Source organism: Sphaeramia orbicularis, chromosome 12 (genome assembly GCF_902148855.1).
Source record: "Sphaeramia orbicularis chromosome 12, fSphaOr1.1, whole genome shotgun sequence".
Classification (NCBI taxonomy): Eukaryota; Metazoa; Chordata; class Actinopteri; order Kurtiformes; family Apogonidae; genus Sphaeramia; species Sphaeramia orbicularis.
The window spans coordinates 46,965,425-46,983,154 of record NC_043968.1 but is presented as its reverse complement, the minus strand read 5'-3'; the positions used below and the strand labels follow the sequence as shown (position 1 = coordinate 46,983,154).

At 36.8% G+C, this 17,730-nt stretch overlaps 1 protein-coding gene across 1 annotated transcript in view; it reads right to left on the bottom strand.

Annotated features, from left to right (window-relative positions):
• The window catches only part of mical3b (microtubule associated monooxygenase, calponin and LIM domain containing 3b), a 35,267-nt gene extending 17,537 nt beyond the window's left edge, over positions 1-17,730 (bottom strand). The window contains exons 1-18 of the mRNA XM_030149760.1: positions 17,619-17,730; positions 14,315-14,676; positions 13,021-13,228; positions 12,826-12,942; positions 12,466-12,567; positions 11,100-11,255; positions 10,904-11,004; positions 10,311-10,568; positions 9,012-9,127; positions 8,801-8,927; positions 8,619-8,712; positions 7,060-7,207; positions 6,751-6,947; positions 5,472-5,572; positions 4,200-4,262; positions 3,859-4,020; positions 2,668-2,742; positions 2,509-2,574 (exon numbers count right to left, since the gene is read on the bottom strand). Of these exons, the coding sequence (XP_030005620.1) occupies positions 2,509-2,574; positions 2,668-2,742; positions 3,859-4,020; positions 4,200-4,262; positions 5,472-5,572; positions 6,751-6,947; positions 7,060-7,207; positions 8,619-8,712; positions 8,801-8,927; positions 9,012-9,127; positions 10,311-10,568; positions 10,904-11,004; positions 11,100-11,255; positions 12,466-12,567; positions 12,826-12,942; positions 13,021-13,228; positions 14,315-14,578 (2,355 nt within the window). The 5' untranslated portion in view covers positions 14,579-14,676; positions 17,619-17,730. The remainder of the gene's footprint in view (positions 1-2,508; positions 2,575-2,667; positions 2,743-3,858; positions 4,021-4,199; positions 4,263-5,471; positions 5,573-6,750; positions 6,948-7,059; positions 7,208-8,618; positions 8,713-8,800; positions 8,928-9,011; positions 9,128-10,310; positions 10,569-10,903; positions 11,005-11,099; positions 11,256-12,465; positions 12,568-12,825; positions 12,943-13,020; positions 13,229-14,314; positions 14,677-17,618) is intronic.

Here is a 17,730-nt window from a genome sequence, read left to right as displayed (position 1 = left end):
CAGATCAGTGATTTTGTCACCACCAGCACCATGCGTTTCTTTGAAACTGGATCTGCCACAAACATTCTTCAGAATTCCTCCAGAAGACTGGGCTGATGATGAAGACTTTCAGAAGGCTGCTAAAATTGTGCATTCCAGAAAAGTTGTCAGTGATGTTGCTGAAAGAGGGGTGGAGCTTATTCAAGACTTCAACTGTAGCTGAACAAAAAATGAAGATCACAAACAGTACTTGCTCCAAGTTGTCAAAGAATGCAGGAACATTTTTTGTAATTTCAATAAAGCAACAGTGGTTGCTGGACTTTCTAAATAACATTTTTATGCGAGTTGCAGTTTGATTTTGAGAATAAAATTACAAATTATTCTAATATGCCTTATTCATTTGGCTAGTTATGTTATAGTATATAGAGCAATCTTCACGTGTCTTGTGCAACCTCTAAATATTAACTAATTTGCATAAAATTTGGACCGAAGTAATTTGGCCAGATATGGAACCAAATGCAGGGTTCTAATCCAGAGAATCTTAAAAAAAAATTTTTTTTGGACCACCCTAACTTTTTTGTGTGATTTTGTTGATATGTGTCTCTTGCAATTCTTGAAATTTGATTATCAACATATTTCAAATAATAGTAATGGATGCACTGAAACTGTGTCCCACAGCATGCCGGTAACCCTGTTACCAAAACCTATTTATCATGGTAAAGAAAGAGGAAATGCAGTAACATGACAGAGAAAAAGACATCAAGCCACATGCTAACAGCATGGGTAGACAGAAGATAAGTCTTCTTCTCTGTTTTTCAGATTTATCCAATCTTTTCAGCCTTGACTACTGCTCTAACCAACTCAACCCTTTTTGTCATATTATTAGAAAACATTAATATAACAAATTCAAAGTTTCCTGTATTTATTAATATAATTAAGTCTGTTCTTGACATTAACAATAACATTACATTCCACAGCCACCCTTTACTCCTGAAACAAACTAACACTAGCATTACTTTTCGACCCTGATACTTGCAACCCTGCTACTAAGTAATTTCAGTTTGTGGTCTTGTTTATGTTCCTGTGGTCCTGAGTATTTATTTGACACATTTGTGTTATCATCTACAATCAAAAGTAATATTTTACCCAACCCTATTGCTTTGTGCAACCCTGTAATTCTAATTTCAACCCTTTTACCATAACATTTTTATTCAAGTAATCTCAAATGATTTTATAAACTCATGACAGTTTGATCTATTGTCCTTTCAATAATTTAAAAGACATGATGCATAATGGATTTGAGTAAATATTTGACAACAAATACTGAAAAACAAAGTGTGTATGAATCTTATCTGAAATAAAATGATTACTCAATGTGAATGTGACTTGCTCTACTTAACAGTAAAGGATCTGTAGTCAGATGTTTTAGGTTTGATGACTGTTAATTGAAATATACCTTTCATTAAAAAAGTGAAAGAACTGAACTCCCAGGGTGTTGTTTCTAGGTGTCTGCTGTGACCGTACTCATAAACCGTAGACAAAGTGCTCAGTGAACAGACAGGTCAGTTTGCAGCAGCTCCAGGCGTTTCTGTTTTCAGCACCCAATCTTCATGTGACTCAAGCTGAAAGCTGGTATTGAGCTACAGCTGCATCACATGGGCCGAGCCCTGCAGGAGAAGTTCTGAGCTTAGCCTCTGGACCCAACGACCAACGGCTGATGACACGATGCATTAACGCTAAGAAGCACAACAGCAGCCCGAGGACACAACAGCGCATCAGTTCTGCAGGATATTTGTATGTATGTATGTATGTATGTATGTATGTATGTATGTATGTATGTACGTATCAGATGATCCTCTACAACTGTCTGACTATTCAACAATCAATGTATTTCAAGTTCTGTAGTGGTGAGACGGGGCTGCATTAAGTCTACAAAACACATTCAGTCAGATTTACAAAGCCATGACTGATCCAAAAAGTGCAGACCAGAGTGACCAATTCTGCAGCTCATCTGTTAACAAATGTAGAGACATAGATGCAGCCAGTTAATCTTAATAATTAACAATACAATCTATAAATTTACAATCAACAAAGTGCAACGGTGTGGCACAGCAAATTATGCCATGTTTCTCAGGAAATGGCAACACTGACTGAGCAGAAGCAGAACAGTAGAGGTTAGTGGAGAAATTCTTTTGAAAGTGAGGAAATTTTCTCTTCCATCATACTCTGTCTGTTCTCAGTGATGCTTCCTCTGTCACAACTGAGTGTAAGATGCCCTGACACATGTTTTTTTCTGTATTAAAAGGCACACTTAGTAGCAAATTGACTGCTGCAAACTACTAAATCATGGTGTGGAATTCTTATAGAAACTCCCCTCCCCCAAAACTCATTCAAATACACATGCAGTGAGGCTCAGCTGCAAAAATAATTGTCAATGCTTCTCGGGTCCTAACTTTACATTGTACATCTTTAACAAAATACAGGAAATCATTAGTATTCACTAGCTTTGCACCCAGGCTGCACTTTTACCTGCTGGGACTTGAGCCTCTCTTTGAAACGAAAACTCATCTGCTCCTGCTGCTGTGTTCGTTTTTTCTGCAACAGACACAGTGAGCATTTATAACAACAGGCACAATGTACAGTTGTAGTGATAAAATGTTACAGTGACTGGCTGTAAAATGTTTGTACCAGTCTCCATGGTGGCAGTGGAGCTGGAGCACCAGTGGCTGATGATGGGAATGTGCTGGGTAGTGGCTCCCCCTGCTGGATGACAAGAAGCCTTACAGATCATTAGAATTCTAATTAGATCACTTATTCCACTGGTCTACAAGTAAAATGCCTCTTGAATAAAAGCAGTGAAACTTTGTCAAGTTTGTGTCACTAATAAAGAAAAATTAAGTTAAAAAAAAAAATACTGGTCGGTTGCAGCTTCCAAGATACAGTCGTGGGTCAAAATGTGAAATACTGAGGATTAATGAGAGAATGCGTTTTACTCAAACGGAATATTTGTCTCAGAGCTACCAGATCTACTTCAAAACACTGTCTGCACAGTACAATACATTCACTTTTCAGGTTCTTTCTAGTGGAAGATTTATAAATTTGCTGTATAAATGTTAGGGCTGTCAAAATTAACGCATTAACGCAGATTAATCCATCATCATGATTAATCTGATTAAAATTTTAACTCAGTTAATCCATCTGCAGGGCAGAATGACTCTGAATGTCTCTGCCAATGTATTTGGGGCAGTTTGTCCAAGCAGATTTAGCATCAATGGATAGTTGATCCGGCAGTGACAGGCAGCAGAACCAACCCATAAAGATGGAAGACAGATGGGAAATCTGAGCACAGAAATTACAAGATGGAACAGTTGTTTCAAGCTGTTTGGATGAAACTGTTGAAGGTGTTTAATAAACACATTAAGTGCATATATATTCCCTTCTTGATTATGTTTGCTCATGCAAAATGAAACGCGATTAATGTAGATGAAAAATAAAAGATATTTAATCGTGATTAATCAAAAATTAATCCACAGCAACCCTGTGATTAATCTGAATAAAATTTTCAGTTGTTTGACAGCACTAATAAATGTACATAAACCAATATGTGTAATATCACTTTATCACATTCATTGAAAATATCATCACCAGCACTTTAGTCACTTGTTTTCCAATTCATCTTATTAAAGCATATAAGATTCAGTACATTTAATCTCTGAAACAGGTAACTTCTAAAAAAAAATTCTAGAACAGTGTAATTATTATCATTGTCACTAGCATTACAGTTAATACAGTATGTTGTTATCATTGCTTCCTTCACTTAAACAGGTTCAGACCAATCTGGAGTTTTGTCACCATGTTTGTCCTAAGATGACCTCTGACCTGTTGACGTGAGGCTGCAGCAGTTAAACTCCTGCAGGACAAAGACTCGTCCAGCTTTGCCTGCAGCTGGTTGGCCATCAGACGAACCCTGGACCCACTGGCCTCACCCACAAAACCCTGGTCCAGCAGCTGTGCATTATCACCACCATTCAGGTCACATGACTGAGGGGGAGATAGATTTTAATTACATGGCTTTTCAACATAATCTGTGGGAAATTCACAGTCTTTAACTTAATTAAAAATGGAGCATTCAAAGTAATAAATACCGAATAAAAACAACCACTAAATAAGGGAATGAATCAAACATATTAATCAGCCTGTCTCTAATGTAAATACATCACCTCCTGTTCATCTCTGCTTGGTTGACTCGTCCTCCTTCTTTTACCCAGAACATCTTTTTGTTTCTAGAGAGAGATATTAAAGAAGTGCGTAGTTATTCACTACTTCATAATAAAAACACCAGCAGGATAATAACAAAGACAAAAAAAAATCACTGAAGAAGGGGACTTATGTTTTGGAGACTGATGCCATCAAGCATTAAATTAGTACTCAGAAACAACATATACATGTAAAATCCAAGCAATATCCTCTGATGCTAAAAAAATAAATGAATAAATAAGTAGCAAATATATACAAGTCAAAACCTGCAGTTATTCAAATGTCACCTGGAGGCTAGTTGTAGTAATAAGTCAGTCCCCAAAAGACCATAATGAAATGTTCACCTTCATAGCTGAAACAAACACATATTCAAACTAATACCAAAAAGGTTCAGTCTGTAGAGCTGATTTCCCCATGAAAACTATACAGGGGTGAATTTTTACATTAATCACTTGTATGAAACCTGTTAAGACTTCAGTCACTTTGCTGCACTGCTGCTGCTGAGTTTCTACTTTTTTGAAAAACAGAAACTCAGACTTTCTGTGTTTAATAGCATATTTGTTTTTCCTCTTAAATAGCTCCACTGCAGTTGTGGTGAAGAAGTTGTACTAATAAAAGCATCAAAATATTGTGCCTGGTATGACGTTTGTTGTTAATGTTGTTACACAAGTAAAGAGGTGGAACTCTGGTTCTTTTTGATGACAGCTGTCAGTCCAAAATGACAGATCTGGCCACTGAACAAAAGCTAAGTTTCAAAACAATTAGGGAAAAAACATGCTCATGTGATGCTTTTTGAGGACCACTTTCAATCCAAAAAGTGGTGGGATAAGTAGTGAAGTAGTGTGGAGTAATACATCAACTTTCAGTTCTTGGCAATCTAAGTTATTGTGAGTTGTACTACACCTCCTAATGTTAAAGGGTACGTTCATTATTCATTAAGCTGACCTTATTCTCATCAAATACAGCTGTATTTATATTTATCATGTAGCTGAGATTAAATGATGGTGTTTAACACAACAGTGTTAGCTTGCTGGTCTTCTGGAGTTTTCAGTAATTAAGCTTTAGCTCAACAAATGTCATCCCTTTCATCTAAATGCAGCCACTTGTGGCCCTAAAAAATGAAGCTAGACACAGCCGAAACACAGGCCTAATTTTAGTGAGGTAGGTTTAGCTACATCTGCATCTGAACATTTGTCATCTGTCACAGCTGAAAATGTCAGAGCTGGATCGTATACCTTTGGGTTTCTTTTTCTGGATGGGCTATGTCCCAGTCTGCTGAGGAGGGAGGCTGGGGCAAGGAGTGCCCCTCTGACTTCTGCAACCTGAGACAGAGACCCTGAACAGACACATAAACAAACATTAGCCTGAGCTCCATCTACTACAAGGATGTGCAACCCACAGCTGAGTAAGATGTGGCTGTTTGGCCTCTTCCCAGTGGTTTCCAGAGAGTTAGTCTGAACAACATAAGGAACAACTGGAAAAAATAACAATTATTTGTGAACATTTGGGCATTTTGCTGTCGCTGATGCAGCCCAAAAGCCATTTTGACATTATCCATCAGTAAAATTCAGAAGTAAAGCATACATTTTTAACATTTCATCAATCACAGTATGTGTCATAAGGCCTGACATTTGTATTTTTTCCCTAATCCACAACAGCATAAATTTACATTTGTTTATAGCCTAAGTCACAGGTGTCAAACATGTGGCCCAGGGGCCAAATCTGGCCCACCAAAGATTCCATTCCGGCCCGTGGGATGAAAGCGCAAAAATTGACCTGAACAATCAAGGTGTCCAAATCATTTTGGTTCAGGTTCCACATACAGACCAATGTGATCTACAGTAAAAATAACAACACAATAACCCATAAATAATGACAACAACACATTTTCTTTGTGAAAAATTATGTGGAAAAAATTTAAGTGAAAAAAATAACATTACACTGTGAAAATATTTACATTTACAAAACTATTCTTTCACAATACAATGTAAATAAATACATAAATAAAAACAAAGACGAACAACCCAAAATGTGCAATTTGAACAATATTCTGCCTGTGCCTAAAGGTTTTGTGCATTTATGGATCCACTGTGATCTGTAGTTGTGTTAATAATAAGAGATGGAATATTATAGAAATTGTTCAAATTTTAGTTCCAAACTCCAAAATTTTAACAATATTCTGCCTGTTACCAAATGTTTACGTAACATTGTGTGTAATGTACATGTATGAATAATAAGTTGAGGCATAATATTGTTAAAATTGCACTAATTTTTCAAATGAATTTTCATGAACCAAAATGAGTTTGACACCCCTGGCCTAAGTGAATCTGTGTGTTTTTTGTGTAATAAAACCTACCAAAAATTCATAAATGGACAATTTCACAATAGACATGTTGTGGTAAAGCATAGAGGGGGTTGAATATTTTTTGTCGCCTCCAAACATATTTGTTTTCTTTGAGACCAAAATTGGCTCTACTGACCTACAGTAATTTCCGAGCACTTGCAGAATCTCACCTGTAGGAGGCAGCGTACTACTGAGCAGGTGGTAGAACTGACTGAGGTACATCACCATGGACAGAGAGTCTGGCTCTCCCACAGACAACATCTCCTCCACTGTCATCAGAGGAGAAATCCCAAACTCACGCTCGGCCACGTCGAACGCCAGCTGCGTGTTTTCCTCCACTGCTGCCTTATCCAGAGACTCAAAGTCTCTGAGGACACACAGAAAATGACACAAACAGCAGAAGAAAAGTGACATGTGACTGGGAAAATATCCCTTAAACTATGGCAACTGGAAGACAAAAACACAGTTGAATTGTTTACATGAGATCAGGCCGGTAGCTGTGAATAAGGGCACAGAGGGCAAGGCCATTCTTCCAGGAAGTAGTGAGGTCGTTCACAGAGACGTCTCGATAACCCCGAGTCTGCTCCTGACACCAGTTCAGCAGTTTGTTAGAGTGACAGAAGGAGTCTGTCAGAGAGAGGGAAGAACATGAGATTCTGACCAGTCAGAGGACAGACAACAGCTGCTTTGGGACAAACAACAGATGATTGAGATTCAACAATTCTTTTTATTATTGATTCACTAAATACATATTCTCTCTCACCCTAGTAATAAATGTCATGTAATAAAAAGGAGATAAAACGGAATAAATAAAGTCATATAAAAGATAATAAAATATCTTCTGCTTCATAGAGACTTGGAGGTACATATGTTAAGTAAAGTCTAAAAAGGGTTTAAGTATTGTGGAAAATTAAATTGTATGCTTATGGTTCAACCACTCTTTGGTAGCTCAGTTTTATTATTATTATTATTATTATTATTTTGGTTTTGGTAGAGGACACATACAGACAGTGACATCACAACTGATCGATTTAGTAGTTTTATTATTTGACCACAAAAAATTAATTTAAAATGGCCATACCTGTTAATATTATAAACAAAGTCTGTTGAAAAGTAACCACAACTGTGCATCTTTTAGTACCAGAACAGCAAGAAACCTAACACATTTCAGTAGTTATACAAGTAATGGATAATGCTAATGAAAAATACGACCATTGATTTGTATTTTTCAGACCCACAGAGGTGTGGATTTATGCTTCAATGGTGATAAGAGTTTGGCAGTTCCAGCCTTTGTTGTTGTTGCTGTTGTTTTCTTTTCGGTTGTTGCTCTTACAGATGTGGTTCAGACTCACAAATTTTATTACAAAAGATTTGACAGATGTCGCCTCCTTGACAGTTTCCCCAATAGTTTATTTATTTTAAGGGGTTAATTTTACATGAAACCACAGCAATTAAAAATCCGTGTTTCTCTGTGACTGAGACACAAACAAAACCAAATTTAAAAAAAATATATTGTTGATTCTTAGATGGAACAGAGATCTTGAGACCCATCTCGAATACTACAGAGGTTGGACAAAATAATGGAAACACCTTCACCTCAAGATGATAATGCCCCAATCCATACAGCTAGAATTGTTAAAGAATGGCATGAGGAACATTCTAATGAAGTTGAGCATCTCGTATGGCCGGCACAGTCCCCAGACCTCAACATTATTGAGCATTTATGGTCAGTTTTAGAGATTCAAGTAAGACGTCGATTTCTACCGCCATCGTCTCTAAAAGAGTTGGAGGGTATTCTAACTGAAGAATGGCTTAAAATTCCTTTGGAAACAATTCACAAGTTGTATGAATCAATACCTCGGAGAATTGAGGCTGTAATTGCCGCAAAAGGCGGACCTACACCATATTAAATTATATTTAGTTGATTTTTTAAGGTGTTTCCATTATTTTGTCCAACCCCTGTAGAATACTAATCTTTTATAGCCACATTTACTGAAATGTAAGCAGTAATTCATTACAATTAGTCAACTAAACTCACCCTGTCTGATGAACCGGGGTGAAGGTAGCCGGATAATGTCTCCACAGTCTGTATTCAGCCCCGTCTCTGCTCCTGTGTGGACCAGGTGTCGGACCTGCAGAGACAGTTCAGCTAACATTACATTGTTCTGCATGCTTTTCAGTGTGTGCAGTGTTGCTTATAGTGTGTACAGGACAGTGTACCTGTGCAGGTGTGATGAGCAAGGTGTTGATGTTGGGGTACCGTGTGGTTGGATCTACTGTGTACAGAGTGATGTTCTTCTGCATGTTCTCTGGTGTTGTCTGAGGAAGCAGTCGATACAGACTCTCTCTAAAAGAAACATTCAGATCTGATTATCTACAGAGGTGAGCTCAGGTGTGAGTCAGAGCCTTCGGTTCAGGTTTATTTATTTACCTCTCAGCCAGGACGTTCAGAGGACTGCCTCCCTGTGCCCAACTACGAATCATCCAGGCTGAGTCCAGAGCTGCCAGGAAACCTCGAGCTATACCAGTACCCATGGGCCAGAAAGGCTGAGGGGACACAGTGGGGGACATCGGATTCACCCGTCTGTCTGAGCCATATCCATAGGTCAGAACCATATAAGATCTGATTTAACCCCTTGTAGACTATTGTCGCAAATTTGCCATAATATTCTACTGTTTTTGTAATGAGGTGCTGTGAATTGTGAATCTACATGTGTTTCCTGGTTATCGATGATCCCTGATGTTCATGCATCAATTTCAATGGCCTGTCTCAGTAAAGGTAGAGCTGCAACTATTGATTATTTTTTAATCGATTAATTTAATGATTATTTTCTTCGGTTAGATTCAATTAAATGATTATTTGAATAGGAAAAAAAAAGTAAAAATGTAAAACAGATATGTCTGAAAATGATAAACAACTTGTCCTTTATTCCAGAACCAGCTGAATTAATAACCACAAAAAGTAGAAAGTAAAAGGATATATCAAAAATATCTATATAGATATAGATATAAAAATCTATAGATATAAAAAACAAAGTCAAATGACATCTACAAACCATATGTGCACAGCAGTCTTCCACAAATTTGTATCCAACCTACTAACAACTAAACGTTGTATTGATCCTGGTGTTATGTACGTCACAATGTGTGTCAGTGTGAAACAGCAGCGGAACCAATGTTTAGCAGCAGCAGAAAATTGGAATCAAAAAAATTTCTTTAACTGATTGGAAGTGATTAACCATTTCATCTCTAGGTAATGGTGTTATTAATTTCATGACGTTCCACAGATTTTTGGATCATTTTTGTTTTGTTTGGATTGTTGACTGGAGGAATGGATCAATATTAGCACCAATAAAATAATCTACATACCTGATACTCGAAAATGTGTTCAATTACTATTATGCCAATTATTCCAATTAGGTTTAATGTCACTAATTCATATCATAGCTATGAAATGTGCTTTATTCAAATTAACAAACGCCACCATGTGCTTTGACAGCAACAACACAAATAATAAAAATTATGTATTTATTTATTAATATATATATATGTATATATATATATATATATATATATATATATATATATATATATATATATATTTATTTATTTATTTATTTATTTATTTATTTATTTATTTATTTATTTTTAAACGTAATTTTCAATACATTCAGGCAGTAAGGGGATGCATTGCTCTGTATGACCCCGGGAATACAAAGTCCTGTCTCACCTCCAGTAGACTGTCTCCCACCAGTGTGACCAGGAGCTGGTGTCCATGGCGTTGCTGAACCATGGCTGCATGTTCTGATGCGTACATGCAGGTGAAGTCAAACATGGCGACGTCAGGTTGGCCGTAGTGGTTCATGGCGAAGTCTAGAGATGGCAGTTGGTGATTGGTGGAGAAGTCGGCGGCCTCACGGGCATATGCCTGCAAGGCATTCTGGTCTACATTTTCCCGAGAGAGAAGCTGCTCTGTGTCTGCAAAGTCCTAATGGAGGAGGTAATAATGTTTAGTGTGCATTCATCATGACACATCAGCAGGAGAGTGACAGGTACACCACATGTTACAAATTATGAGAACAACTTGTCACAAATATCTCTATGGTGTTTTTGGCACAATTTCAATTAAAGTTCATGGCTCCAAACTGCACAAGTGGATCAAGTTTCCTGCTATCATGAAAAGTGAGAATCAAGATCACATTTCACCTGGACTATTAAACTACATTTCAATTCAATAAAATTCTGTGTTACATAAGTGTTGATCTAATTTCTGAGGTTTCATACTTCTTTTGTTGTATCATGTGTGTCCAGGTGTGTATTTACCTGTAGAATGACTCCTTTGTCTAAGAGACTCTGCTTCTTTGCCGTCATAACAAAGTAATGTGTGTCATCTTTGTAGTAAACAATGTTCTCCAAGTCAATCCCTGTACATTCAGACATATAAACATATCTTAAATATAAGCTAATAAATAATAAATCTGCGACATCTCATAAACTGAAGTGAAACAATAGTTCAAACCAGTTTCTTGACGCAGCTCCTGGAAGAATCTTTGGTTGAAGATGAAGGCCACACCACTGATCTCCTCCACTTTGGCCTCAGCTGTGGTGTTTCTGTTCTTAAAGTTGGCTGTGATGGCGATTGCCAGTTTCCCTCTGAATTCTTTACGTCTGAAACCTGATTTGACAGAATTGTTCAGAAATTTAAAACACATTCATACAAATCAGAGCCCACAATGAAAACACACATACAATAAGACAGACTGAATCTTAACAACAGGAAATTAACAGCAAAGATGAATTTAATCTGAAATCAGTTCAGAAATTAGCAAAACTAGGTTTAAACTGGGAAAACCTGTTAACTTTCAGCTGCTGTGTATAATAAAATGTTTGACTGTTTTGCTAGCTTAAAAGTTTGTTTTTTAGCTCGAGAGGATCTATGGCTTCTCTTTCTTTGACAAAAATGGTCAGATAAAATAAAAAAGCAAAGTTGCCAATTAGCCTCTATAAGGCAACACTAAACTTACACCTCCACAAGTGTATCTTAAAGCTGAAATTGTTACAGCAGTTACTAAAGTTAAAAGGCAATTTTAAGCTACTTTTAAAGTTTGGTGGAACACAATTTGAAGTAAAATCATTACTGTTTTAATAATAAATCCTATTTAGTCGAGGTCGACCAATATGTTTTTTTTTAAGGCCGATGCCGATTTTGTAAAATTTGGTCAGCCGATGGCCAATATCCAGAGCCGATTTTTGAGGCTGATAATTTAGGCCTATTTTTTTTTTTTTTTTTTTTTTACACATTCAGCATAAAATACAATTGAAACACTAAGATAATTAAGATTTTTATGCAGTAATATAAAAAAAAAGATTAATACACGTACACATAGTACTCTTTTAACATTTATTGAACTGCCTGATCAAACAACTTCTAACATTTTTACTACTGATCAAATATCGTCTTTCAAAAAATAAAAAAAGATCGATGGCCGATATTGAAAAAAACCAATATATCGGTCTACCTCTACTATTTAGTGTAACAAAACCTTAGGGTAAAAGTAGAAAATATGATAATGTAGTATTACAGGCTATGCTGTATCAAACATAGACCACATTTTCTGTAGTTTACTGTATGTAAATGGAGCAATTGTGACCTTCAAGGAGTTTTTCTTTTTTCAGCTGTCATTTTCGAATTAATGATTATTTGCAAAGATATTATATATGTGCAAATATATATATTTGCAAAGACACATGTGTAGCCAAGATTGAATTCATAAAGCGTGGAGAATTCTCTCAACCCCCCTGAAGCTTTGTGAGCAGTACACACTCAGCCATGCACAAATTTAACTCTTTAAGGGCTGAAGACAGATTCGTGTGTGTTGTTGAACCTGGAAGTGTGTTCCTTCGTCCATCTGCTCCAATGATGACATCAAACTCCAGCTGACTGACAGGATGAGACTTTGGATGCAGCTCCATCTTCCAGCCCACTTCTGTACAGGTAGAGACATGCACATATTAATTATTGATTAAAATACTGGCAGCTTCATATCCATATGTCTGATGGAGCCTTAACCCTAAATGAAAAGGAATTGTAAGGTCAAAATATCTGTTTTAGACTTTATTTGACAGGTAGCATCATCTAGTTTCATGTGTGGTGGAAATATAACTGCTCAAACATGGCCCCAATCTAACCCCAACCCTAAATGTGTTACTGGTGATCAAGTGAAAGAAGTCAAAGTAAGCCTCACTGTCTCTGTTCTGATCTTCAGGTGGTTCCAGCAGTTGTTTAAACTCCACATTGACATGGACCTCCACCCCCAGCAGCAGGGCCACCTTCAGCAGGACCAGCTGCAGCTGACGGATACCTGAAGACAGAGGACAGGAGGGAGTCTCGGCATATCCTCCCACTCGGATCACACAGGTGTGATTCATGTCAGACTCACTGATGTGGTCGATGGAACCTGCGCAGAACTTTCCATAAAACTTTTTGGCTCCAAGGCCGCGGAGGTCATGGATGGTGAAAGGCCACAGGTGGAGCACGTTGTTCCTGGAGAATGAGTCTCTCTTCTCCAGCAGCACCACACGGGCTCCCATGAAGGCCAGTTCCACTGCCATCCTCAGACCACAGGGCCCCGCCCCGATGATGACACACTGTCACCAAAGAGAAACCACACACTGTGAATATCAGCCTACACAAATATATCAAACCACCAGGGATGTAACGATTACCGGTATAACGATAAACCGTGGTAAAATTGCCAACGGTTAGTATTACCGTTTAAATTCTAATTATCATTATAACTGTGTTTGATTACCGCACTTTTCCAGAGAAAACGCTGATGTAAAGATCTGCTTTTAAGTCAAATATTTGAGTATAGTTTTAATTTATTACAATTTTAATTGTATATACCTGATATTTGGAACCAATATTCACTTTTAAAGTCTTTGGAAAGGTTCGTTAAGCATCTTTGTGTTAAAGTGAAACAAATAATAGGCAGATGATGTAAATGAAGTTGTGCTGAAAAAAAAGATACCAAACATGGGTACAATAAACATTTGTTTATATAGTATATAAAGGCAAAATCAAAAGTACTGGAAAACAGACAAAATAGGCTCAGACCGCTAAGGGTTAATACTTGAATGTTTCTGCCAAGAGAAAGTGCATTGTGCCAATTATTTTATTTGGTTTTTTTGTTGTTGTTTTTTTTTTCAAAATACAACTTTCTTAAAATTATTTTAGTCTGCATATAAGTACTTTTTGAATATGTTGAGCATAATTTCAATAATATCGCAAAAATAACGATAACCGTGATAATTTTGGTCACAATGACCGTGATATGAAATTTTCATATCGTTACATCCCTACAAACCATATTTAATTACATTGTGCATTACAATGTCCACTCACTCTGCTCCATCTCCCTCTGTTACTGTTTTAATATATTTATATTATGATATCTCCATACATAAAACTACATATTTTCATTTTTAAAAATCTTAAGTTTCCCAATATACTGGGATCCCTGACAGCAAGGTAGACCACCCCAAACTAAAGCCTCTTCAGGTCCTCATGTGTTGATGTGTCATGTGACTCTGCCTTGGTGATGATCCTGAACTACTCCAGTGTTACACATCCACACATCCCCGTCCTCTCAGCCTCTTGCATCCTGAATTCAGCATATCTCAGAATTACAGCGGGCAGACACAACATGTTAAAAGGTACTTTAATCAGCATACAGTGGTATTGATGCAGGCCCGGCCCCTCTGGTACTCATCTTGCGCTGCCCTCCGGTCCAGTTTGGCCCACAGGGCGTTGGCCTTCCAGTAGTTGAGACGGTGTTTGATTGGTCGGTACAGGGGCCGGGAGGCGGAGCTCGGGTCCAGCTGCAGATGTTCACACAGCTGGCTGAAGGAGCGCAGTGTAACCCTGCATGTGGACGCCGACACAAACTCGTCAAACAGCTCCTGAGCTCGGCCTTCTGGGTACAACTCGTCTCCCATGGCAACCACTGAGGCTGGCCGCAGGGCACCCAGGGAAGGGTGTCACCTGCTGAGGATGGCACCCACTGACCCCAGGTTGCCCTTTGACCTCAGAGAGGCTGAAAGTAGACACGTTTTTTAGATTTCTCATCATATCGTCTGGCTTTTCTCCATTTTCTGTGGTAAGAATGTTAAATTAAATTTCAGTCTCACATAACTCCAACAAATACAACTGACATGATCTTTAAATGCAGAATAGTAAGTTCTGTTCCTCTGGGTCTCTAAATCATAAATTTTAAAAGATAAATTAGTAGTAGATGACATCATAGAACACTGTAGGATCATGGGAGTTGTTTTTGCCACCACTGCAGATGAAAATATATGTGGTTTGAGAAAATTTAATGATTAATGAATATTCACACAATGTGATTCCATAGTAATTAAAACAACTGTGAGTAATTCATGATAAGGTTAAAATGGCAAAAGATGAAATTAAACAGGGAATTATATTAAATGCAATTTTTCTCAATTTGATCACCTATAGAAACAGTTGATTCAATGTCAGAAGATACATTCTGAAAAAGTATTCTTTAATTCTTCGGCTCAGACCTAGGTAACATTATTGAGCAGATGTTACATTTTATAACTTGCATATGAATCAAGAAATATGATCTGTGTAAAACTAAATCAGTGGTCTTACAGCAGTAATCCAATCATAACATTTCATTCATAAGTCAGTAATTTAACCAAAATGGTCAGTTCAGCAATTTTGTTAAATTTCCTCACATTCTGGATCCATTTGGCTCAAATTCTCAATTGTTTTTGAAACTGTTCTCTCAGATGTTATCTCACTCTTTAAAATTTTCATGGCATCAAATAATCACCTTAAATTTGTTGATCAATGCTGAAATTAATGTTTTTTATTAAACATTAAAGATAAAAGGAAATAATTCATCAACCTTCTTCACAACCAGTCTTCAAATTTGTGTGAAATAAATGACTAGTTAAATAAATTTATGTTATATATTTATGCCAGTAATCTGACAGTAGCAGTAATACAGATTCATCAGATTCTGAGTTCACCATCTTGTTTGTGATTTTTATGGTGCAGATCAGAATTTAAATCCACTTTAAGTTGAGGCAGAAACTAGTTGGACTGAGTCCAGACGTCCTGGTGTGACAAGCTCCAGGTAGACAGATCAAGAATAGAGAAGTTGGATGAGGTTAACAATTAATCAAAAAGGTTATTAAAGTAACAATACGGCCAGGCACAATATCCAAACTGCAAGAACTACATTTTGTTTTATAAAGGTAAATGTGATACCCCATTATGAACAGAGTATATGTACAAATCATATGCAGGAGTCTATGGGACTCAGTTATTTTGATCCAAACTCCAGCAAGAATCACATATTATTTTTCAGCAAAAACAAATTCCCATAAAATTGATGACTAAGAAAAATAATTTAAAAAATTTTTAAGTCTGGGCACAATGTGAAATAATCAATGATTAATAAATAAGAAATTTGAATACGCACACTAAATACAAGCATGAATCTGTCAGAGGGCATCTTTGTTTGTTAGTTCAAAGTGAAAACACAGAGGTTTTGGTTTAAATGGTGATGTGTAAAATAATGATTTGTTGTAATTATATTTCAGGTTTATCTTCTGTCAGTGCGTGGTGTTACCAACTAAATACCTTACATTTAGGCTTTAAATAAGGTAAGAGGTACAGTATGGCGGGGTATTTGATGTCACTTATAATTGGAATTCAGTTACAATTAGCAGTAACAAGTGTTTTAATGAGTTTGATCAAACATAAATAAAGTCCATGTCTTAATGCGTGGATGATTTATGAGAACAATACATGTTCTTTTGTAAAAACTGTGCATGCACCATCATATTGTAGTGTAAAAATGTGAATTTGGCTTTTTCACTGTGCTTTCTTGTCCTTTTTATTCCAAATCTTTTTTAAAAATGAAGCATTTAGCTGTGAGGTTGCTGGGTGTCCACACAGAGATACAAAGATAAACGAGTGCAAAGAGAAACAAAGAGGCTCAGACAGAACAAACCAAGTACCAAGTACCAACATACACAAACATGGTCACATGGTTCCATTCAATGAAAAAAACTAATGCTTCACTTCAGCGTTGACATTATGATCACTGAAAGTCTGGTTCTTTAATGTTCTTAAACTATTTCTGATGAGACTCATCTTACTTATATTGATGTGAATAATCAAACACAAAAAGTAACAACTGTAACATATCATTTCAATAAATATAAATGTAGGGAAATGACCTGGTACATTTTATTTGCACAATTACAGGAAAAAGTATATTCTTTTTGTTTATATTAATTGCTATTTTATTTGTATTTTATTGTTGCATAAAATGCCTCCAGAATAAAAACAGTGAAACTTTAAAGAAAAATGTACTCAGAATGCTGGTTGGTTGTAGTTTCCAAAATACAGTCTTGGGTCAAAATGTAAAGTTCTGAGAATTAATGAGAGAATGGGTTTTACTCAAAAGGAATGTTTGTCTCGGAGCTACCAGATCTACTTCATAACACTGTCTGCACATTGCAGTACATTCACTTTGCAGATTCTTTCTAAAGGAAAATTGTATAAATGAACATACGCCAATACATATGTGTAATAAAACTTTATCATATACATTGAAAACATCAGCACCAGCAATTTGGTCATTTGTTTTCCAAGTCATCTTATTCATGTATGTAAGATTTAACACATTTAATCTCTGAGGCAGGATTTTATAATGATATAGGTCAGACACAACAGTCTGGCACAGTTTTCAAGTAATTTATTTAGACAGTAAGCTGTATTTGTCATATTTGTCACTTTTTTACATACATTTTCAGTGTGTATCATGCAATTTAGAACCACCTGTTGTTGAAGTTTAAGGGTTAGCCGTGTCAGCTGACTAATCTGCTGCGAAGACACTCTATGACCAGACTCACACAATACAATAAATAGCTGCACACACAAACACAGACCAATACCAGACCTGTAATGTCTATAATTTAATGTGAATGCACTCACTGCGTCTCAGAGAGGTGCTCTCTGTCTGCTGTTCACCTCCATCTTCATCTGGCTGTAAATCCACTTTAATCACACACGGTTAAGGTCATGGGGGTGGAGTCAGTGACAGCAG